This window comes from Wyeomyia smithii, chromosome 3, assembly GCF_029784165.1.
Source record: "Wyeomyia smithii strain HCP4-BCI-WySm-NY-G18 chromosome 3, ASM2978416v1, whole genome shotgun sequence".
NCBI classification, from domain to species: Eukaryota; Metazoa; Arthropoda; class Insecta; order Diptera; family Culicidae; genus Wyeomyia; species Wyeomyia smithii.
In genome coordinates, this window is record NC_073696.1 from 70407008 (window position 1) to 70431400 (window position 24393).

Consider the following 24393-nt stretch of genomic DNA (forward strand, 5'->3'; position numbering starts at 1 on the left):
AGAAAGCTGAATGAAAACAGAAGGGGAGCGAAAATGTGGAACGCGTACATAAGCGTAGAAAACATATGAGAGAGTGTTGCTGGTGACTACCAATCAATGTGGAACATTGCTTACTCTTCATAATGTGCTTTTGATTAGTTAAATCACTGCTTAAGATTGTAAAGGTCAGATTTATTGTAGTAGAACAAACTTTTAAGATGAAGATAACAGTTTACTATATAGTCCAGGTATTTCAAAAGTATTCGATTGAACGAACGTGAAAATCGGACCATGCCTGTATGTACCGTGTACTGATAAAGACATTTGGTGAACCAGCGACTATCCGATAAAGTAACTCTTAAATGTCGAGTAAATTTAACGGATAAAAAATCAACAAAAAATCCCGTTAGCTAATCAACAGTTAAAATTCAAAATAAAAAGGGTAGAGCTATTAAAATTGAAGTGATTTTCTTATTTACGCACTCTCGTACGAATACACACAAAAATGTCTCCCTAGCCACACCGCAGTAAACCGGATAATCCTTCGATTGCGGAAGCACAAACCAGAATCACATCCAACTCTCCATCAAGCAGCGACTCAGGAAGTGTTATGATTTGCGAGAGTTGAACGCAGAAGCACGCGAGAATATACAAATTTCATTCATGAACTTGCGTTGGATGCAATTTTTCTCTCGCGCTGTGTTCTCACAGCTCATAGCTCCGCCCAGCTCTCCTGTGACAAGTTGAGAAATAAAATGGGGAAACTCAAGCAGCGCGTACCTATGGGAGGCGTGGCCAAGCTCGGATCTGTTGCGCTTTACCTTTCCGTTTGAGCGATGCTTATCAGCGGCAGTGCTTCAAGTGCATGAGATTTCTCCGCAGTCAGTGCTCGCAACGTGGTTTGGTGGCCAGAGCTTTCATGCGGTGTGCGATGCGAAATATGGTTCTTTCGAAAAGACAACCGAGCATAAGCAAAGGGAGAGCGTGAACCTTAGGGGAAGATTTTATCCGATCCACGCAAACATAAATCGGTCCTCTTCTCTTGGTGCTAGCTAACAACGACATGGCAGGGTTGACTTCTGGATGCTTGTCCAGCAGGGACAGACGGATGGTGATGGTGTATGACTGTATGAGTGGGCCAGCATACAAGGGAAAGCCAATGAATCGCAGACGATGTCATCAGAAGGGATGCGCCGCTGCTGATAAAGAGGCGCGAGGGAGCGAACGAGAAAGAGAGAACGCGAATGTCTCTTGATAGAGGAGTAGCGAGGAAAAACAACATTACTCATTTGGGCCCATCGACGCAATGATTGAATTTATCAAGTGCCATATGGGGAGTGAGCGGTCGGTCGGTTGTATGGTTGGCTGGAATCAATTGGAAATGGAAGCGGACCAGCAGTATCGCATCGAACTCTACCGGAGGCGTACACAGTCGAGAGTGAGCGTCGGATGTTCGCCGATTTGACGTGTTTGCAGTGCAGAAGCAACGTTCCGTAGCGGCGGTTCGCGATTTTAATGCGGGTTGTTTGCTCGCTCCGTCGATGGGACGAGATTTGTGCAACCGGGAGTGACTTTGTGATTTAATGTGATTTTAGCTTTTAACGAGGTCACACACAGGTGGGCGATAATTACTGTGCCCGTGAAGTGATGCTTCCACGAAAAGCTATTTAAATTATGTTCAAAAGTGGGTCGAAATTAGTGGAAGAAAGCGTGTTCAAGAAAATTTACGGCTTCTGACGAACGGTAGCGAGAATTTTTTTTTCGGGAAAACGAACGAACGAAAAATGATGGAAATCAGTGAAGTTCCGCAGCAGCAGCAATCGCAACTGCCGTTGGATTTCAGTGTCACAATGGTTAACATTAAACTCAACAACGTGAACGTGAATTTGAACACGAATAACAATAGCATTAGTATTTTGAACAACAACAACACCAACCAGGGTAGCGGCGGTGGTTTGAACCACAGCGCCGGTGGTGGCCAGCATGATGCAATGGGCACTCTGTTGGCTGCTCATCAACAGCATCAACAGCAACAACAGTTACAGAATGGTGCAGGAAGTTGCAATGGAAATGGGAGCAGTAACAATGCTGCTCTGACCAGTGCGTTCAAGGTGGTGATGCCAAGAGGGAAGGCCGACGGTGAGTGATTTAGAACTATTTGTATGAGAAATATTGTTTATTGTTGTTTTTTTCTATGAATTGAAAAAAAGGTAGTTTGCTTTCAGTCGACTTCAATCAGATTTATGAATGAGGATATAAATATATCAAAAATGTGCTATTTTCATAACGCGTGAGAAAATGAAGAGAGTTATGCACTAATTATTCCCCCGTCATAATAGTCGCTATGACTACTCGCTAACATAAGCATATTCGAACAACTAACAATACTAATGTTAATAATAACACAACATTCATTATTTTATCTTTATAATAGGAATGTTAAATTCAGATAATAAAATGTAACAAAATTGCTGAACTAAATTGTCGTATTTGAGACAATCTCTTTTAAGAAAGTATCAATACTAATACACGAAATGTATCATGTTTAAATTGCTTATTGAAAAAACGTTAAGTTTGGTAAAATTTATTTGCCTTTCCACGTAAACGAAGTAACCACAGCAATGGAGATTAAACAACCACAAGTAAGAGTGCTTTATATCGCATTTATGGGGTCGCAGCTAGGCGTGCTTCAAAACGCTGTAACTTTTATCTTATTTATGAAATCTCTTTGAAAATCAGAGAAAATGTTCTTAAGGAGTTGCGCTTCATGATAGATAAATTAAAAATGGGAAACTTCGAAAATAGGTGTATACCACCTTAAAGACATGAGATCCCCGTCGTTTTGAATTTGACTGCTGATAAGTGACAATAATAATAAATTGAAACGAAATAATATTAACGTTGCATTCCAAATATTGACTACGCCACTGGTCTGAGGAATTTGAGTGTTATGACAATACTTATGGAATTGCATGTCATTGAAAAGCATTTCATTAGTGAATTACCAAATTATTAATTGCTACTGAATCTAATAGAATAAATCACATTAAAACAATTGACACTGGTGTTATCAATACCAGGCATGGTGGAATGCTCTTCGAGCTCAACTAAAACAAAATAATGGGCGAAAATAAATGCACGAAGATCATTTTAAGCTGAATGTTTCGAAAAATCTCTGATTTTACCTGACTTTATATTTTTCTCGAGATATTCGGCTTCATTCGCACGTGGAATTAAAGCTGCTTATTAAAAATGATTTATATGGGAAATTTCTTTTACGCGGAAGCAAAAATTCGTGCATTTTTTACGCGCATTTTAATTTACAAGAATTTTTTACGCGTAATTATAACACTGGTAAACAAAACCGAAAAAAGGTTACCCTAGAGCTCAAACTGGAAAATTACAAATGAAAGATTATAGCTTTCAGTGCGTGAAAACTTTACGCGGACTTGAATGAAGTATTCCCGTAAGCAAACGTAGAAACGACGAACCCGGCGAGCAATTACTCTGTGGCCTTTTGACGCATTTCCAACTTGCCTAAGGCTACTGACATACCGAGGCGTCAAACGAAGCGAAGCAAAAAGCGTCGTAAAGGCGTCTGAGCTACTTCTTCGAACGTCTATATGAAACGCTCAAACCGGTCATACTGGAGCGGCAAAGACGCGTCGGTAGAGGCGGCGGAACAGAACGAGTAGTGTTTTGACGCGCGTATACGTACGCGGTACTACCATATTCAGACTAAATTTTTCATCGCCAGGTGCTTTATATTTGCTTTGTTTTGGTTTGGTAATTGAAAAAAAGCAAATAAAATACATTTTCGTTTAGAAAATGTCAAAATGTTTAGAAAATGTTAGTGTAGTGATACCATGTTCAGACTAAATTTGATATCGCCAGGTGCTTTATGTTTGCTTTATTTTGGTATTAAATCTTAAAAAAGAAAAAAAGTAGGATAGAAAATACTATCGGGAAAAGTTTTCAGGCCGTCGGAAAAACAACACTGGTATTTTTGATTGATGTTGTTGAGTATTAATTCGAATGGTCAGGAATCTAGCATGCTGAACTTCTTTGGTCGCGAAAATGCAAGCCGCTGAGTAACTAGCTGTGCTCACATGGGTTTTTTAAATCCTAATAGATATTGTAAACTAGTTGAATGTTGCTCGGGGTCAACGGGTTTAAAATTCAGAATAATTTCTTATATTTTTTTCTACGTCTGTAGCGCAACTCACTTCAGTAATATTATTTTATTTCATAAAAAAATCTCTATGTTTACTAAAAACGTAATTTACCGTGCTTGAAGAAGCAAAAAAATTTCCATTGGACGAATTCATATTTCCTTCAAACAAAACCGCTACTAAAATCTAGGAATATGACAATACAACGCATTCGCGACGCTCGCTCCAGTATGTCATAGGAAGCTTCACCCAACGCTTCTGTTTATTCCGCTTCTCAAACGCTCAACGCTTCGCTTCCTTTGACGCTTCAGTATGTCATTAGCCTAAGGGCATCAAAATTCACTGGAATGGTTAAAAAGCTTTAATCTTTCATTTTTGTCCAGCCTGAGTTCTAGGGCAAACCTGTGTTAACAACTGACTCGATAACAGCGAAAAAAATTGCGCTATAGCTCAAACTAAAAAAAAAAGAAAGATTATACTTTACGAACTAATTTCATTTTTTGTCATATTGACTTACATTTTAAGTTTAGTAAAGCGGGCAATGTATGTAGTTTCGCGGGAATGCGAAGATGAACGGGAATAGAAGGTGTGACTAGAATTAGAAAATTTTTTTCCCTCGTCCAGAGTTTCTAATTCTAGTCACACCTTCTATTCCCGTTCATCTTCGCATTCCCGCGAAACTACATACATTGCCCGCTTTACTAAACTTGGAAAGATTATAGCTATTAGTTGAAAATGTGTGAAATATTTAGAGACCTTAATAAAGTTTTCTCATAAGCAAACGTGGAAGCGAAGTAGAGGTATTTTGACGCTTTTTCAAGATGGCTTGGGGCACCATAATTCACAGGAATGATTGAAAAGCTATAATCATTCATAAAATTCTAAAATACTAGTGTTGACCTGTGTTGACCGGTGTTATCATCTGCAGTAAACAAATCTTTAAAATCGACTGGATTATTTTCTGCATGTTTGATTTGCATCCTATCAGATCGATTTGTTCCTGATTCAAACAATTTTGAAACAACTTAAACTAATTATCAACGTTATATATAATTAAGAGTATTTTGTTCTCTCATACCTATTCCTAAAAAAGTAATCTAAATTAAAGGACATTGTTAGTAGTACCCCTTGTTAACCTTATTGTAATTAAATTACTTATTGAGTGTGCAAATAAATATTCGCTGATATTTTTTCAAATGCAAATAGATTTGAAAAAAAAATGACAGAATGTCTGTATGCAAAGTCACGACCGTAAGGTTGACGTAGAACCACATAACAAATTTCAACAGTAGGTGCGAGCTGCAATGCTAGTGCAAAACTAGTAGAGAAAAATGTTTAATATTCAATCCATTTGTTGGGTTGTCCTTGAAAGAACATTTGGTTGTTCACTGTAAAATCGGATATGATGCTGATCACACATGTAGCACCAGTAAAAATAGGTGACAACACAGTGGAAAGCTGTTCTTAGACTTAAAACTAGACACGGCCGGCAGATTACGATTGACAAGATCCAAAGAGCTTGTGTTGCCAACACAAAGCAAAGCTTCACCGTACAAAGTATTCGTCTATGTCCTACCATTTATCGCTACGCTGCTGATATCCGCTGTTGCTGCCAGTACCGTTGCTACTGCCACTGCCGAGACCGATGTTACTATCCGCTGTTGCTATCAGCTACTGCTGAGTTGAGACCGTCCTTCTACCATCTTATCCATAAGTGAAATGATTGGTTTGAGCAGAAGCAGGTTCTTAAATGGCCAAAAGAGAGCATTCCTAGTTAGCTAACTATAATGTTCTGTCGAACTTGTTAGGGAATACATGTATTAAGTGAAGGTCTAAATCTGCGTTTCAACAACGTTTGGCAAATTTCAGCAGTACAATAGTTCAGCAACTTACAATTTTTCGCATTGATGATTTTTAATCGATTGCTGCACAAACGAAAGAAAGCCCTATTCCATTTTTAGATTTTCATTTTACAAACCTACATATGTAGCGGAATTTCCTGAGAGACGTAGTTCTACGTCAAAATTGGTTACCTATAAATCATTCAAAGCATTCATCTCAAACTGATTGTATGTTTGACGAACGGCGCAACATTTTATTTTACTAGCAATACAGCTGCAGCACGCTGCTGTTGCAAATTCAACCATGTGATAAGAAATGATATCGTGTAAAATTTATCTCGGAAGCTTCTCCTAAGATACTATGAGCAAAAATTACACTTTCAAGCTTACTTCCACGCGAAATTATTTTTCATCTTTAAGCAAGTTTGCAATGGCAGCATGCTGTAGCAGTGTTGCTGGAAAAAATTCAATGGTGAGCCGTTCGTCAGACATTCAATCAGTTTGGGGTAAATAACTTTTTCTACAAGCATCGTAGCGTCTTACGGTCTTCAGAAGAGTTTTTTCTAGGAAAATTTCCTACAAATATCAGATATTGTTATATTTTTAGGAGCCAACTGGACACCTCTAGAGAATAGGTTTTGAAAAAGTTAATTTTCCCATATAAAATCGTATGGAAACTTTAAAAATCGGGCGCAAAAATATGGTTTCACCGATCGATCTGAAAAGTTACACGGTTGTTATAGGACCCATAAGGAACACGAAAAGTGCATGGGAGCTAGAATTTATTTTTTGTCTCACCCTACCATCCACGAATCAAACAATTTTTCGATTACTTTACGAACTGATTACATTTTTTGTGATATGACTACATTTTATGGTTAATAAAGTAAGCGATGCACGTGATTTTACTAGGATGCGATAAATGAACAAGGACAGAAGGTGTATTCCATCTGGATGATGAAATTTTTTTTAAGTCTAAGTCAAACCTTCCGCCCTTGTTAATTTTTCACATCCTCGTAAAATTACACGCATTGTCCACTTCACTAAATTTTCGATGTTTTTATATGAGCGAAACACGAACAGACCATGTGCCATCGATCGGAACAAGTAATATTTGGACGGTGTGTATGAAGTAGAACTTCCCATTTGAGTGTTTCTATGTAAGTTTGAACGCAGTATGAGGCCGAGTATTGCAGAAAGGTAACTGTTTCGTTACTCGGTTCCTCAGTGATGGTTTCATTAGGTTCCAACAGCTCATAAAATAACACTGATCTGGTCCCATCAAACACACAGCATAAGTTTCGCAACGTGTATATTCAATCGAGCCGACGGCGTGCATAGAAGCATGGCCAGGTAGTCCCCATGATTGCAGTAATGAATTCATTTCTCATCACCCGTCACAATGCGATGAAGAAAACCCTTCCTTTTTGCCGCTGAAGTAGTTGTTTACAGGTGAAAAACGACGCCATACGTTCCGAAATAATAAGAAACCTAAATAACTAATATAATCCAAAGCATACAATCGCTTGGAAATGGCTTGACGGGTAATTCCTTACACCGAAGCAAGCTGTTCCTGCGTTTTAGTGTCTCTGAAGGATTTGGTTCCCTTCAAGCGAATAGTCATCAACATCTCAATTACCGTCTCTAAAGCGACCAATCACAACACGTTGTTTCACTTGTTTTTAAACTCAGCTGAAGTTTTTTTTCTATTTTATTCACCAAACGAACATAATGTTTAATAGTAATTAGGTAATCAATATAAACAGCTATTCTCAACCTGGTGTACGCTTCAAAACATCAGTAATGGCGGCCAAAGCAATTTCTCTTCATAATACCTTATTTGTTATTGAATATTGCAAAACATGTTTAGACTATCTATAGAAAATTTTCTCCGTGCGAAAATAAATCTTCTCTAGACTAGATTTTACAACATGATCTACCACTACTCTCTCCACTTTACGAGAACAGAGACAAAAAGGTTGAGAACCACTGAAAGAAAGAAGGATTTAGAGTTTCCAGTTACCATGAGTGACTTTATCATCACAATTACTGGATCTTCGTAACAAATTAGATAGAGTTGTATGAAATAAGGTTGATGAAATTCTGGTTAAGCATAATCACTTAACCGTTCACTAAAATGTATAAAAATACGATTGAAAATATTAGCTAAGCTTAGTTCTATCTGTACATATCAATGGTTTTTACTCCGTGGTAGGTCCAAGCCACTGAAGATACACATTGAATCAACTGAAAGAACGCCTGGAAGTGGCAGTTCCTTCTCACTGTGCATCATTCAATGACCCTATTTTGCATAGACCAATAACGGAGCCGGCCACGTTCGTTTTCGTGCAACACCGATACAACTCAAAATTTTTCCATTCTGAAATTTTGATGTCAAACGATGATTAGGGAAACTGCTCTATTATTAATCTCAGCCCATATATTCATCTCATACAACATGTAAACACAATTGAAAACAGAAAAAACGCATATTTTCTAATTAAAACGATCTGCAAATCCATGGAATGGATTCTTCTTAGTTCACTTTAGATTTCTCATGAAGTAGAATCCTCAAAAACTCACTTAAAAGCTCTAAATTTGATATAATAGTCAGGCATTTGCACTCGAAAACTCATTCATTTCAATCACCTACCTCAGAAAACAAAATCCGCGCATTGTTCTGTACGGCTACAATGGGACTCGTTCAGCAGCCAACCAAAGTTTTTCTCATCACTAGCGGACCATTTTTTATTTTAATCACTCAACAAAATCACTCACTACACTAAGAATACTTTAATCTTTGAAATGTTCACCTCAAATTTTCAAAAAACAGCTTGAATTAGCAGAAATATATGAGATGAATTTCTACAATTCCTAAATTTCAACTGTATGTATTTTCATCTGTTTTCACTGCCTTGAAGAAAATCAGAAGTTGCTAAATCGGTTTCTGTTAATACGAACAAATCATACTGAAAATGTTGAATTATCCCGACATAATTGACATAAATGAACAGCACTGCTGTGGTTACCTAGGTTACCATATTTGCACGTAAACAACTACAGCGGATATCTAGGTAACCTACTACGACGGTCTGCGGCTACGTTCATTCATGATAATGTGATTCATTCATGATTAACAGTGCACTACAGTGTGATGAATATGGGCGCGTCGTGAGATGAATAATTGAGCAGTGATTTAAGTTTTGAGATGGTTATGGAAGCGTTGTGCAAAATGGTTTGTTTCACAAAATTCAGGATAAATCTAGCTAAGTTTACTAAATATACAATACTGAACGGTTCTATAAGAGCACGTAAGCGTATTTTGTTTATTTGTTCAATGATTTCATGAAAATTTGTTGTTTAATCCGTGCATTCTTCGTGAATATCGGCTTATAGAGATGAATAATGGAGCAGTTCCCCTAAATAAGATTAATGTAACAATGTCTATGATCATGTATATATAATGTGCGCAAACGATACAAAATAGCTATTTAGCGAGGCCTACTTATACGTCTTGCGGCGGTGTAATCGGAAACGCATCTGACCGGAGATTAGAAGTTGTGGGTTCGAGTCCCACCTGCTGGACTATATTTTTCGTAAAGTTTCTAATTAATTATTTCCCCAGTTAGTACATTTTTCAATTGTCAGCTCCACATTTACTGCTTGAAATAGAAATAAAAATAGCTTGACTTGCATTATGGTCATTAAAAAAATAAGAAAGATATAATGTGAGATTAATAAAAATGAATTCTAAGATACCATAAGAAGTATTTGAGCATGTAAAAAAGATCTTGGTGGGTTGCCTTCCATTACATAAACATGTTACATATTACATATTACATTACATATTTAAATTCAAACGCAAAAAGAAAATAAAAATAGATTCGAAATACATATGAAATGTATCCGTTATTTTGTGCTAAAATAAAATAAATGAACTTATATTAGACTAATTCACGACATATCCATAGTTGTTGTTGTGCTGAAAACATTAATTGAACTAAGTTATTACAACAATTCGAAATTTTCCTGCACTTTCAGTACGGCGTAAGATAGGGCGTCTAGGGTTTGCAATATTCCCAGGAATCGATTTCCCGGGAAACGGGAATGAAAAATCGCATTTCCCGGGAATTCCCGGGAACTGACAAATTATTTAGCAAAATGATATTTTAAATGAAGTTCATCAGTAAGAGATAACAAAAAATTGTTTTAAATTCCATTCTCAATCCGCATGAAAAACAAAAGAAAACAAACGAAATACAAAACATTTTCAAGTTAACATAAAAAATTCGTGATCGATTTTTGTAGCATATATTTGCAGAAGAGGATAATTAAGGGTATTCATGTCGTCAAACAATCGCTTCAGATCCGCTGACAATTTTTCGTTAAGCTCAAACATTTTATTTCCTTCTGCAAAACTTTGCTCAAGTCTGCTGAATCATAGCTAATGTTTGAATTCTAGGATACTTTTGCTTTTTGATTACAGCTTTTGCTACACTTAATTGAAAACTGGTGTCCAATTCTTTCAGTTTGTTGAAGAGAAAACTGAGTGTTAAGGCCTAAACACAGTGGATACGTTGCGGCTGCGTTTGCGGCAATTTGACAGTTGGCCCATACCTTATCTGTTAAATTAACGTCAACGCAACGCAAACGTATCCATTGTGTTGGGGCCTTTGAGCGGTAGCAAACCTATTCGCTTTATATTCATTTAAATATATTTGCTATGCCATTGTGATTTATTTTAAATAAACTACGTCTCAAATCTAGTTTTCATTGACAGAACAACATTTTAAACCCATTAGGAGTTTATATTATTATTGATTATAACGTAAGATTTCAAGGAAGATTTTTGTTGAATTAACTACGTTATTTCGTTATTTCGCCGTTCGGTGGTTTTCTGTGACCGAGACAAACCGGAAGGAAACGATAGAATACTAAATAATCAGTTCAATACGACTCAAAATAAGTCAGTCGTAGAGCATTTGAAGGCTTACTAATTAACATGCAAAAATGATTTTTACGTTGAAATACTATACTGACTTTAAGTTTTATTAAATGAGTTATTTCAGGTCGCACCAGTTTGATGTATTTAATTTTATTGCAATATTGCATAAGAAACTATGGTGAATCATACAAAATTTTTCGCAGAACTCGGGAATCCCGGGAATCAATATTTCTGTTCCCGGGATCCGGTAAACCCGGGAAAAGCTATTTCCCAGGAAATAGCTCCCGGGATTGCAAAACCTGATGGGCGTCAAATATTTTTTACTGGGTAGGAGTTCGAATTCACATAACAAAATCGAAATTTGTATTTATCTTACTGAATACATTGAAATTGTTGCATAAACGAGCATCTCTACAGCCTGCAGCAACCATTTACATCGAACACACTAGTTTCAGCAAAGAAAGTAATGAATAAAACACTTGAAATGTAAACTTTGTTGCCAGAGCCCCCTTCATAAAAATACGACTGAAAATATTGCTTTAAAAACAACAAATGCTGATTAGATCACTTTTTGCTATCAGACATGAGGTGCACAACTATGTTCTCGCGTCAACAGATGACGACAGCGGAAACTGCTGGTAAATTTAGACATATTCAAAACGTGATGAACCAAGATGAGTGAACAAACTGCTTTGGCACCTTAGTGATTTTATTGTAGCGTCTTTTACCGTTAGTTGTTTGAAAATGTCTGATCTCATGCCGAATAATCGTCATTCACGGTAACTCACTGCAGGTTACTATTATCAATTTATTTAAAAAAAATGGTGACTGAAGCGCATCGAGAGTTGAAATGCTGCTGAAACAGCGTGCGGAAATTAATTCCACCGCATTAAAGATGGCAATTCCGATGTTGACGACTGTCTACGTGAAGGAAAGACGAAAACCTTCGAAGACTCTGAATTGGAGGAGGAACTGCTTGCTTCGGTATTAGAATTAGGAAAATACAGAAAAAATTCTTTTATATGTTGTAGAATGACGTAGAAAAAAGTTGAAAAATAACGCAAAAAAGTATATACACCCTTTTGGCTCATATAGTTCTAGACTCTAGTAATTCGTGTGACCACCTTTGGCTTCAATAACTGCTCGGCATCGTTGCGATATCAGTTAAGTTGAGATTGCCTGCCGATTACCTTTCTGGATGTTTGTTGGTTTTTGCTCCTGAATCTTAGTTTTAAAAATTGATCAGAGATGTTCGATTGGATTAAGGTCGGGAGACTGTGCTGGCAATCCATGAACACGATGCACTTTTTGTGAATCTTTCGTGAATCTTCTTGTGTGACCTTGTGTTGTCTTGTGAAGATCAGAACTTCCATCGATAAACTTAAATTCTCCAACGCCGGATGTTGCCATAGATCGCCGCATTATGACTCTACCTGCAGAAAAAAACTCAAAGTAACTCACCACCGCATGCGATGTAGGCCAAAAACACTCCTTTTTGAAACTTTCACCGGTTCGCCGCCATTTTCCTGTGCTAAAATCAGACCCAAGCAGCATTACTTTCGTCTCGTCTGACCAAATCATCTCAATCCAGTCATCACTAGTTCATGAAATGTAGTCCAGGACCCAATTCCATTTTTTTTTATTTTTTTTTTTCTGAGGTCAGCCATGGCTTCTTCTTCCTAAAGTTGGAACATGGTAGTTTAATACCTTTTTCACGATAGCAAAAAATGGACGAACAACTTTTGTCAATGTTTACTAAGTTATTGACTATGTCTTAGTGTCAACAAATATCATTAGCTGGTATGATTCGGTATTACATTAAAAACTTACAGTAAAATCAGCAATTGAAGGAATTTATAGAACAAACCAGTAACACAAATTACTGAATACTCAAATAGACAGCAAGTATGTACACAACTGTCGCAGGGTCCCATTTAACTCTCCCAAATCATATTCGAGTTGATGAACATGCAGGAGGGATGATGAGTTATAATGGTCTATAAGTTTACCATCAAATTACTATTTACCATATCATCGATTAAAAAAGTATGCATGATCAAGTAAAAGAAATATTCAGTTGTTATTCTTCTAATTCCACACACTCAATACTTTGCCTCTAATGAACCAAGGCAGAAGACAAGATATGCTTGATGGCCAAAAATTTGGAAACTATCACCAGCTAATATCAGATGCAAAAAAAAACGTAAGGCATTTGCATTTAAATTTGATTCTCTGTAATTCAGGCGCAGTAAATAAAGCAATCAACCCCGAAGCAGCACATTTGTTTGGATTGCCTTAATGTGGCGCTTTTATTTTTATACCTCGCCTATAGCAAGCAAAAACAAATACGCACATCTTGCAGCACCTCGGGATTCCTATCAGGAAATTGCTTTTCTCTGTGAATTGGAAATCGTTCGCGATTAAAAATGAAACATACATACAAAAGCGAACCCAGTGTGGCAGCACGCCTATGGTGAAGGTACATCAAAAATTTTAATTCCAACCATCGCCTCCCCCTGCTGCCTGGAGAAAAATCCGGCAAAAGTTCGGCAATCAAAATACGAAATTTGTAAATATTAATCACACACCCTGCCCCAAGTGGGAAGCGAAACCGATCTCAATCTCCTGTTAAGGACACATGCAAAACCTGCTGCTGCTCGGCTGGAGCGCGAGAGTGAGCGAGATGCAAACAAAAAAAGAACTTTGAAATTTAATTTATCAAAAACAATATTTCATCATCACATGCCATCGCAGATACAAGCCAGTCAGCGCGGAAAAACATTTCATGAAACCTCCACACCAGCGGCGCGCAGAGTGAGAACTCGCACCGTTCACAAAATGGATCGCTCTGGAAGGATGGGTGCTTTTTTCGCACGCCATCGCAGCTCTACCGAGGTTGGGGATTTTTGTGCCACTTGCCCTTCGAAAGCATCTGGTAGAAAGGAAGTGGGAAGGTAAAAAAAAACATCGCTCTGTCCTTCATCATGTGGATGCGATTTTATACACTTTTTCAGCACTTGCGTTGGCTGTTGTGATCAGAGATGGGAAATTTCATCCCCAAAGCTTTCGGCAATCCTCCTTACCTTGGCTGCAGCAGAGTTTATAAATCTCCTGCCAGCGCGATATCCGAGGTGTCACTAACTCCGATGTAGGCTGGACATTTTGATATTTCCTAGCACAATCGAAAATGTGGATCATACAGATAAGAAAATCGATAGCGGATGGTATAGTCAACAATTTGTTCCAAATATCGATTTGGATGGCGGTTACTCTACTAGTCGCCCCTAGGGCTCCATAAGCGTTAGTGTGAATTTGTCCCGCTGGTCATCTGGTCGCAGCGAACAGCAAATCCAGCAGATGAATTTCGGGATTCACTTCAGTCATTCCGTTGTTGCCGCATGGGGGATGGGAGGATTGTGCAGAAAATCCCGGTCCTTTTCATGTCCGTAATTTTTGCTCCAAAATCGTTTCGATTCGCTTCGCTTGTTTGTCCCTTTCTGGGCATTGTCCGAGAACCAAGTGTCAAGCGAAAGCCGGTGGAGTACCGATTTCAGGGCATCATCCATTCGACTGAGTGTGGACCTACTGGAGGCTGCCGTTCTGAATTATTGTTGATTGCTGAACACACACATGAGACCGCCGCGCACACGCCGGAAACCACCACCGCCGTCGTTAGGATTCCGTAGTCCAAATGGTCTGTACAGTGTATGCAGCAGGAATAGCAGCAGTGTCCGCGATTGAGTTTCGGAGCCCTGTTCGCAGCCTGCCCTGAAAGCCCACTGCGTAATTATTTTTTCGTCATTTTTAATTAACTGTAACATACCCGCACTAGTACGGGAGAGTCGAAAAAAAACGGAGTATGGAAAAATACGACGAAGGGGAGTGTGAAAAAGTGTGATGAGAGACCGAAACGAAAAAGCTGGTGGTGAATTTCAACTGAAAAATTTATGGATTGTTGAAAGTTTTTTTTGTTGCTGTTGACATCCCACGGTTGTTTGTTTGCAATCAGCTTCCGTTCCCGAAAAAGTATTTTTGCCTTCACTGCGTACTTGTATGATTTGTGATAACTGAAATCGTTTGAAAGCTAGAGCCACTTTTTCCAAGTGAGGAAAATTACTTTATTTTAATCAATATTAAAACTGTATGTAAATCTGATCGTGTTGGTTACACATCAAAACTACATACTGCAGTAAAATTGCGTAATTATCTATCAAACCTTTTTAATTTTGTCACTTTATCGCATGCTTTAGTAGCAGTTTTGGTCTGATTTGCAAAGATTTTAGTCTGATGCAGCATTGACTCGACTTTAATTTGGGTTTCTCAAAATTTAGCAAATGAAACAATTTTATAGTAATCGCAAACGGTAATTCAATAAACAATAAACGGGAAAATTCTGAGCACAAAAATAAATGTCAAGAAATTCAATCGATTTCGAAAAAAAAATATTATGTAAAGTTGTACAAAGAATCACCATAAGATGGCTAATTTGGAATTAGTTAACCATCTTCAACGTACAACAATTCAGTAGCTTCCGCATTGTATAAATCGATAACAGTGCCTACGTCCTTACGATCGGTTAGGGAGGGAAAGAAGGAAGTGTTACGATCGTTGTTGCCAAAGATCAAGTTTACAATTGCATCTCTAACGACTGTGACGAAAAGAAAGGTATTTTTGTCACCATGGCGAATTACGAGGCTTTGTTTTGCTCATCTTCATCTTAAAAAGAAAGAGTTTTCTTCCCTCTTAACAACTGCGAGCTTACATTCAATGTGCATCACACCATCTGCTGTAGAGAGAGCGCAGAGTAATAGTTTCTCTGATGAAAAAACGCTCCTAATTTGACAGAGCAAAAATCCAGTGAAACTCTAGTAAATTGCTCATCCGCGCACGCAAGAAAAATTAAATAAATTGCTCGGCGACCAACTGAGCATTGCGTTACCGTTCTCATCGCTCTGTGATGCGGCAAAAACAGTATAAAATCGAACTTTCTGCAGAATACGCACCCATGGTGAGTTGTGAATCTTCCTATAATATTAAATTCGAAAACGGTTAGGATGTGGCTTCAATGTGAACCTAAATGTTTTGATATTTGGCCAACTACTCTTCTAGTAAAGGAGAAGCTAACGAAAACTACTTCCTCTTAAACTGAGAGAGCAAATGAATGTTTATCCCTAACACGTGATGATAAAGAGTGAAAAAGAACTCTGCGACTGAAATACTCTACGCCTAAACGTGGATAGTTACTCACTCTGTGTGAGAGAAAGTCTAGTTCTCCAAGGGGTTTGGCAGGTAGAAAAGGAAATTTGGGCAAAAATCAAGACAACGGAAGAAGCTTACGAATTACAAATGTTTTTATGCTTTTATCCTTCATTCTGCAAACCGTTTTTTAGACTCTAATGCTCTGTCAGCATAGGATAGGCAATTATAACTGCCATCATAACCATCGCCTTCATATAGCTTTGATTTTTGATTATTTTGATTTGCTTAAGTCCACAATATATTTTCGAATCATAATTTGAAGAAGTTCATATTTATCCTCCTGTTTCCGAGCATGACATTTTTTTAACGATTTTAATAATAGCTTGTTTACCCTTCCTGTCTCTTTGAAGTGTTTTCTGAGCGTAATTGAGTATCGCGTTTTTTTTTCTTTTTTCTTATATTTATTTTATTTTTTTTTATTCCAGCTTTCTTCAATGTTTGAAGTTGGTTTTTGACTATTAGGAACAAAATTTTACTTTAGGAAACATTTTTGTAAATGATGTTAGTTTGATTTTTGGCTTGCTTTAGGATCAGAAAATGATTTTTTCGGCGATTCAAGATATCCTAATCATATTATTATTGTGCCTTTTCTAGCTTTTGGAAGCGTTTTTATAAGCACAATTGCGAGTCATTTTCGATTCTTAAGATTTTCTCATGTATATTCATTTCAGCTTCTTTCCGTTAATTCAGGCTTTTTCCGGTTACAAGAATCATTTTTCGATGGTTATGGACAAAATGCAGCATCATATCTTGCTTTTTTTCCAACTCTCAGAAAATTTATTGGTCAGATGTTATATTTTATTTAAATATTTCTTAAGTTAGAGTTTTAGGCTTATTTTTAGATCCTGTTTTTTTTTTCAATTTTCCGAATGTTTTGAGTCTATTTTGGAATCATTATGTTATTTTGATTTTGCTAACAATAAAAGTAGAACACACACAACCACATTATTGACACAGGACAACAAGGAGCTATTACACAGTGCAACAAAATTTGATTTTTTTTTCTGCCTTGGCTTCTATATATAATTTTTTTGTGTATTTTTATGCAAAACTAAATTTTTCCGAGTTTGAACATATTTCAACTTAAGGGGCAACAATGGCGCCATTTTGAATGTTTGAGAAACCGGTAATTTTTGATGTTTTTTCGACGCCATTTTGTCTTAAGACCAAATATCAAAATTCTAAGAGTTTGTCTTAAAGCAAAATGGCGTTAAAAAACATCAAATATTTCCAGTTTCTCAAAAATTCAAAATGGCGCCATTGTTGCCCCTAAGTTGAAATATGTTCAAACTCCGGGAAATTTATTTTCGCATCAAACTTCATCAAAAAATCATACATAGAAGCCAAGGCAAAAAAATTGTTGCACTGTGTTATTCATTAACGCACAACACAGTGAGAAACAGGGTAGACAACTAAATTTACCCCCTCCTTAAATGATACTTGCTAATGTCATTGATTTAAATTTCATCACCGCTTTAATAGTCGACGTAAGTATTTTATTTTTTCAACAGGTTCAGGAATAATTCTTTGTTACTTCGCTCGCATGTGCTTCGACATTTCAAAATATAATTTCATATCCCAGACCAGTCTTCGGAATAAAAATAAACCATCCATTTCATTCGCCTTACACTTAATGAATGAGCTGAAAAACCACTGCGTGCTCACTTAATATATTAAGAAACATTATCCGATTTTAGTCAAAAATTGGCGTATTTTACTGAGAAAAAAGGTTTGAGAAAATATGAAAGTTTCGAAAAAATGAAAATGAAAAAGTAAATTTACAACGCTAGTTTTCCAACCCTTTTTCCACTTCCATGTGTATTCATAAATAGAAACATCATTAACTATTCAATTGAAGATTTGTACGCCCTGATAAGGACAGTGTTTGCATTGGAGCAATCATTGAACAAATACCGAATTCCGTTTCGGTTAGTTGTTAATGAGCACTTTTCCTACTGCCTCCACAGCAGCCACCATTCACTTTGTCTTTTCTACAATCGGAAAACAAACCGGACACAATCAGATCCGGTTGTTTTTCACTTCTCCCGCTATCTGCTTCCACCATCTGCGCCTTGGTCCGTGTGCGAGCTGCTTGGCGTCGTACACAAATTACGCAATGCCAAAAATCAGATTTCAGACCCCCTCCCCCCTATGTAATAATAAGTAACGTTCGATATGACTCCCGCCCCTTAAAATTACGCAACACTAAACAACCCGACACCCTTCCAAATTTTTAATTTTGAGCAAACATTATAGTTACGTAAGTGTATCAGCTATACACCTCCCCCCCTATGTAACCATAAGTAACGCAGACTGCCGCCCGGTTCCTCTATCGCCTGCTTCCAACGTCCGCATATGCTGCTGCTTTCTGTTCATTTCCATCCTGTGCTGCTGGTGAAACTTCAGAAGCCAAATTGAAAATGAACGCGCGCCGCATGTCTTTACTGCTTTTATGCTTGAAAAGAATCTTCAGACTATGTTCCTCCACCAACATTGCAATTGAAATCTGACGCTCGCTTTTTATTTCTCACCAGCAGCAGTGCTTAAATATCTTCCGAGAGATGATGCATATGAAGCTCATACAACTATGCAGCTTTTGCAAGTTCCTTCATTCTCGCTTCTACGTTTACCAAGCCGGTCGTTTTGGTGCCTTAGATGTCGCAGAAGCCAGATTGCGAATAAACGCGAGCCGTATGTCTGTACTGCTTTCATGCATGAAAATGAGACCATTTCTTCCACGGGAACAGTTGGATCATTGATGAAACGGCCAATCAGGTGCGATGAAGATACGAGGTGTAAAGGCATGAGCGGTACATTTTCGCGATGTCTGTGTATGGGAAGCGTGCACGTGGTTAGTTGAATGACATTGATTTTGAATTGAAAATTGGGCTTGTTGATTGTTTTTTTTTTAAATAATGACTATCATAACATATTATGTCGTACTGTTGATGTTAATAACAAATCTTATAAGATACAGAAATCGTATAATATACAGAAATAGTTCAACGTCGAAAAAGTTTCGTAATAATTCTGAGGTTATCATGAAATTTTTTTTTCGGATACGTTTCTTGCAGATGCGGAGCCCAATTGGATAGAGTTTTCGTGCCTTCAATATTCTTTTATATTTTTAGATTTTGATAATAATTTTAAAGATTTTAAAATAATGTTATATAACTTATTATTTTATATTAGGCTATTGACTTATTATGCATTTTCTTCCTTAGACTTAATTTGGGATTATTGTTTTTACGATTACTCTAACGCCTCTCAATGTGTTTCAGTAAGTCGTAACCTAATTTGAGATTGGGTTCTTTTTTATATTTTGTCTCTTTCATTCCATATTTTTTGTACAGTAGAAACGTTTCTCGACAACTCCAGACTTAATTCGGAATCGTGTCTAGCTACATTCGAAATCATGTTACTTTTCTTATTTTTAGGTTTTCAAAAGTCCTTTCCTGAGCTTAATTGTCTAAAGATTCAAGATTTCTCTAAAGTTTAGTGAATTTTTTAGATATTCTAAACCAACGTTCGTTTGTTAACAATAGAAGGCATATTCTCGACTTTTCATGGAATTGTTTTCATTTTATTATACTGGCACTTTGTTTCATTTGTGCTTTTAATCTTTGGATACGTTTCACGCTGCATTTTTTCCTGTATAAGAGATATCAACGGCTATTAAATGAGCTCAGGTGCCATACATAAATTACGTACGAAGTCTTCATCAACGCAGCCTGCCTTTTGGTTCTCAACAATTATCCCTCCTGTTCTCCTTTGGCGATCGCTTTCTTTTGAGTTCCTTGATCTAAAGATTTATTTTGAAGTTATTTGCACTAGTCATGAATTCAACTCATTCAGGATTCCTCTTCTTTTTCATGAAATGAATCAGCGATTGTTCATCATACATACTTTCAAAAACATGATTACTATTAAGAATGTTGATTTTAACAGATATAACACAGTCCGGTGTATGAAAAGTTTCGAAAATTTTGTGAGCCAAACGCAGTCCGTTTACTTCGTAAACAGAAACAGTGTTAATGAGAAATATCAATAGTTTAAACTTTCACTTGGCAGAACTTTTGGGTGGTTTTTGGTTTCTTTTGTCACGTCCTGTCCTAGGGCAATACTAGCACCAGTTAATACTTCAAAAGTGTTTTGATTTTGAGCCGTCCAAAACATTGAACATTCGATAAGGCACCAAATACGTTATGAACAATACACATTCGTTGTATTGGTACTGGAAATAGTCAAAATATGCTTTAAAAAGACGAAATATTGATGTGGTTACGCACAGTCCAACTTTTGCGTGTAGTTAACCCGTAAATACCCGGGACGGAACTTGTTTTTTGAAAATGCTCGTTCTCAGCACTGGAACGGCCGATTTGGGAAAACTTGGACTTTTATTCAAGGAGAATAGTTGCTCTAAGTTTTGGTAAAGGTGCCACCCTCTCTGGGCCCCTCCCCGTTTTTGTGAGACGCAAATATGTCTGTGTTTTTCTCTAATTTTTCAAACAGATTGAACAAACACTGGGAATTTTCATACGTATCAATTGCTCCTTGTGTCAAATCATGTCAGGTGGATGAAGTAGGGTATGTGATAGTGAATTTTGGAGTTCTCAAATTATTTCAGTACAAAACCACAAAACTACGTATTTTTATAAAAATTCAAACAACAAAACCGTTTTTGAAATTTTAAGCTCTACATTTTTGCGGCAAGGTCTCCTGAATCCATACGTGATGAAATATTTATTTTAGCATGCAAACATTTTGAGAAAAACCAGTTTAAATTCACCAAAGTACGTATTTTCATGGAAACCTCATTTTTTCTGTCTCTCACGGTAGGTTTCAATTTAGCTCTTTAATTTTCAAGCTCTATATTTTTAGAGTAACGTCTTCTGAATCCAAAGATGATGAAAGATTTTTTCTAGCATGCACATATTTGGAGAAAATGAAGTTTTCATAAAAACTCGTACTTTAGTGAATTCAAACTCGTTTTTCTCTAAAACTGTGCATGCTAGAATAGATCTTTTAACATCTTTGGATTCAGAAGATGTTACTCTAGAAATAAAGAGCTTGAAAATTAAAGAGCCAAGTTGAAGCCTACTGTGGGTGACTGAGAAAATCAGGTTATCATGAAAATACGTACATGAATGAATTTAAACTCGTATTTTTCAAAATATTTGCATGCTAAAATAAATATTTTATCAGGTATGGATTTAGGAGACCTTGCCGCAAAAATGTAGAGCTCAACATTTGAAGAACGATTTTGTTGTTTGAATTTTTATAAAAATACGTAGTTTTGTGATTTTGTACTGAAATAATTTGAGAATTTCAAAATTCACTCTTACATACCATATTTCATCCACCTAACATAATTTGATACAAGGACCAATTGATACGTATGAAAATTCTCAGTGTTTGCTCAATCTGTTTGAAAAATTAGAAAAAACACAGACATATTTGCGTCTCACAAAAACGGAGAGGGATCCAGAGGGGTGGCACCTTTACCAAAACTTAGAGCAACTATTCCCCTCGAATAAAAGTCCAAGTTTTCCCAAATTGGCCGTTCCAGTGCTGAGAACGAGCATTTTCAAAAAACAAGTTCCGTCCCGGGTCTTTACGGGTTAAGGTGCAAAGTATACACCACAAACTCTGCTTTGCAAGGATTTTTGTACTAAAGGGCGATATAGATCGAAAGGGAATCGAATAGGAAAAGCCTTGGTGCTACATTCTGTATCGGAACTTGACCTTCTATTTATTATACACAGACTCCACGTCCAACTGTTATGTTTACAGAACAATTGAAGAGCTAGCGCTACGATCCTACTCTTTCGAACAGGGATTTGAACATATGCCAACTGGCTTGTTAGACTAGCATAGTACCTTCGAGATTATCAATTATGTCCTTAAACTACTTTGTATAGCAATCAGGAAATATTTTCAAATACTAACCCCACCACTGAAACTTCTATAATCTGTGAGACAGTACAGGTGTGCAAGAAATCCGAAATAGTTAAACAATTTAAGCTTACTTATTCAATGCATTATTATTCATATCGGCACCATCCGTGTGTTTTGAAATGAAAGCGAATGTTATGAATCCTAAATACATCAATCATGCAGATTTTTCAGGAATTCTTGATTACAAAAACTCCAGCGATTACTGCTACTGGACACGTAGGTGTGGTTAACCTATAAAATAAAAGTACTTTTTCAGTATCATCTTGACTTGATTCAACTGAATAAATTTCCCAGTCAAACACAAGAGAGAAGCTCAGGAGCCCTAGTGCGTCTCCCCCCACCCGTAAATCGATGTCTGTCAGCTCAAATGACAACTCGAGGTTCAGCTGGTAATCCAATTCAACCTCAGACAATTACGACACCGATCTTACCGCTCCCCGATGAGTGTAGTCTTCTAACTAGTGTTGGGATCACCGCACCACACAAATCATCACCGACCGGCTATAAGATTAGTAGAGAAACCAAACAGAGATGTCCATCCATCGGCTGCCTGGCTAGCAAACCGACTACAAACCGGAGAGCGACGGCTGCTGCTGGCCGACCAAAGATTCTAGGTTCATCAGCACTAAGTGCTACGACTCAATTTGTGGACAATACGGAAAACAAACCGAGCGTCGTCGGCTGTCCGGCCTCATCATCCCACCATAAAGCAAAGGTCTTTCGACGAAAGGAGCAGCAACTCATCTGGACTGCTCTGGTATTGTTGCAAAGTAATTGCTTAATTGCCCGCCCGAGTGTCTTGGGAGCATATCATCTCCGATGTGCGGGTCTATCATGTTTGAGGCTGTACGACATGCCGATTTTAAAGTGGGCACGCAACAGATGAACACTGCTCCTGCTGCAGCTACTGTAACAATTTATGGTTGGGGCGATTTGTTCGTCGTAAGCAATTGAAATTTAAATCATTCGAAATTGCCTTTTTGCTGTAAAGCCGAAAGTAATCCGTTTACAGTTTTGCCTGTTAATTACTGACAGCAGGTTCGGAATGTATAATAAATGTACTGTTCGCGTGGGTGATTTCGTGCTACACTTAGTTCTATAATATAGTGTTCGCTTCCATTGCATCGACATCCCAGTTGACGGTAATAATATTTATTCATTATCCATTCAACACACTTAATTCAACAGATGAGCGCCAATTACCATCCTGTTGTCATAATTAATTTCGCTTTATAAATCATCAACCAAAACTCCTTCCTTGGAAGGCTGCCGTGGAAAATCAGCCCCGCTCGACTCGTTTCAAGATTAATAGCTCATTAAACGCTTTTCATAAATCACAGCAGCAACCAGATCTAGAAGAAATTTGTAAAATCCCGCGGAAGACATTTGTAAACTCGTTACATCACTCATCTGCCGTACGGCTAAGGCCAACGGAATTTCTCACTGACTGCGGCTGACGACGGCACTCGAACCCGAATCCCTTGAACAAGACAGACTAACAAGCTGTTGAGCAATTAAATTCTTCAAAGACAGCCAGCTTCCGCAGCCAAGACATGAGTAGCGAAAAAAGTCATGAATGAAATGCCCTCCCTCCCCTCTGCCCCCCTTCCACCTAACAGCGTTCGTAGATCGTAATTATACGGGGTCTAGTTTTTGAATGAATGAGACCAAATCCAAACTCTTCGTTCGGCTGTAACATGAGCTTCATTTGCTCCACCATGAATTCACCACGTCCCCCCGCTGTCCCCGGTTGACTGTTTGGTGCAATGATGGATGATGAACAAGTGAAATTCAGTTACGGAACAAAAAATTGGCCCAGCATGACACAAAAAACAAGAGAAAATAAACACGCACATTTGCGAGTTCACACACATGTGGGGTACCATCGGCATCATCTTCTTGAAAGTGTGTTTACAGAAATAAAGAGTGAATAACTATATTAAGTCAGCCAGCGGATGGGTTTACTGCATATATCACTCAATTTATAAAGTTTTTACTGCCTCGACGAACAGCACAAACGATAAAGTAGCAAAAAATGGAAACCAAATGCCCAACATATCAGCAATGGAGCATCGTTATAAAGTTATAAAAACAGGCAACAGTACGGTTTCTTAGTGCGAGCATGTTCCGGATATTTTTAGAATCGGGGCATGCTGCTTGGTTACGGTCAAATGACAAAAAATGTAAATCTTTTGACATATTTCAAATTAACCACAGAATAAACGCGCTGCTGGCGTAC

General features: G+C 37.6%; 1 protein-coding gene across 3 annotated transcripts in view; it reads left to right on the forward strand.

Moving 5' to 3' along the window:
- Positions 1 to 987: 987 nt before the first annotated feature.
- Positions 988 to 24393, forward strand: part of LOC129732143 (fez family zinc finger protein 1-like) — a 157331-nt gene continuing 133925 nt past the window's right edge. For 2 of the 3 annotated variants that reach the window (XM_055692699.1, XM_055692700.1), the window contains exon 1: positions 992 to 2118. In XM_055692699.1, coding sequence (XP_055548674.1) covers positions 1764 to 2118 — 355 coding nt within the window. In that variant the 5' untranslated portion in view covers positions 992 to 1763. Of the gene's footprint in view, positions 2119 to 24393 lie in introns of all 3 variants that reach the window. The other variant, XM_055692701.1, reaches the window with a different exon arrangement.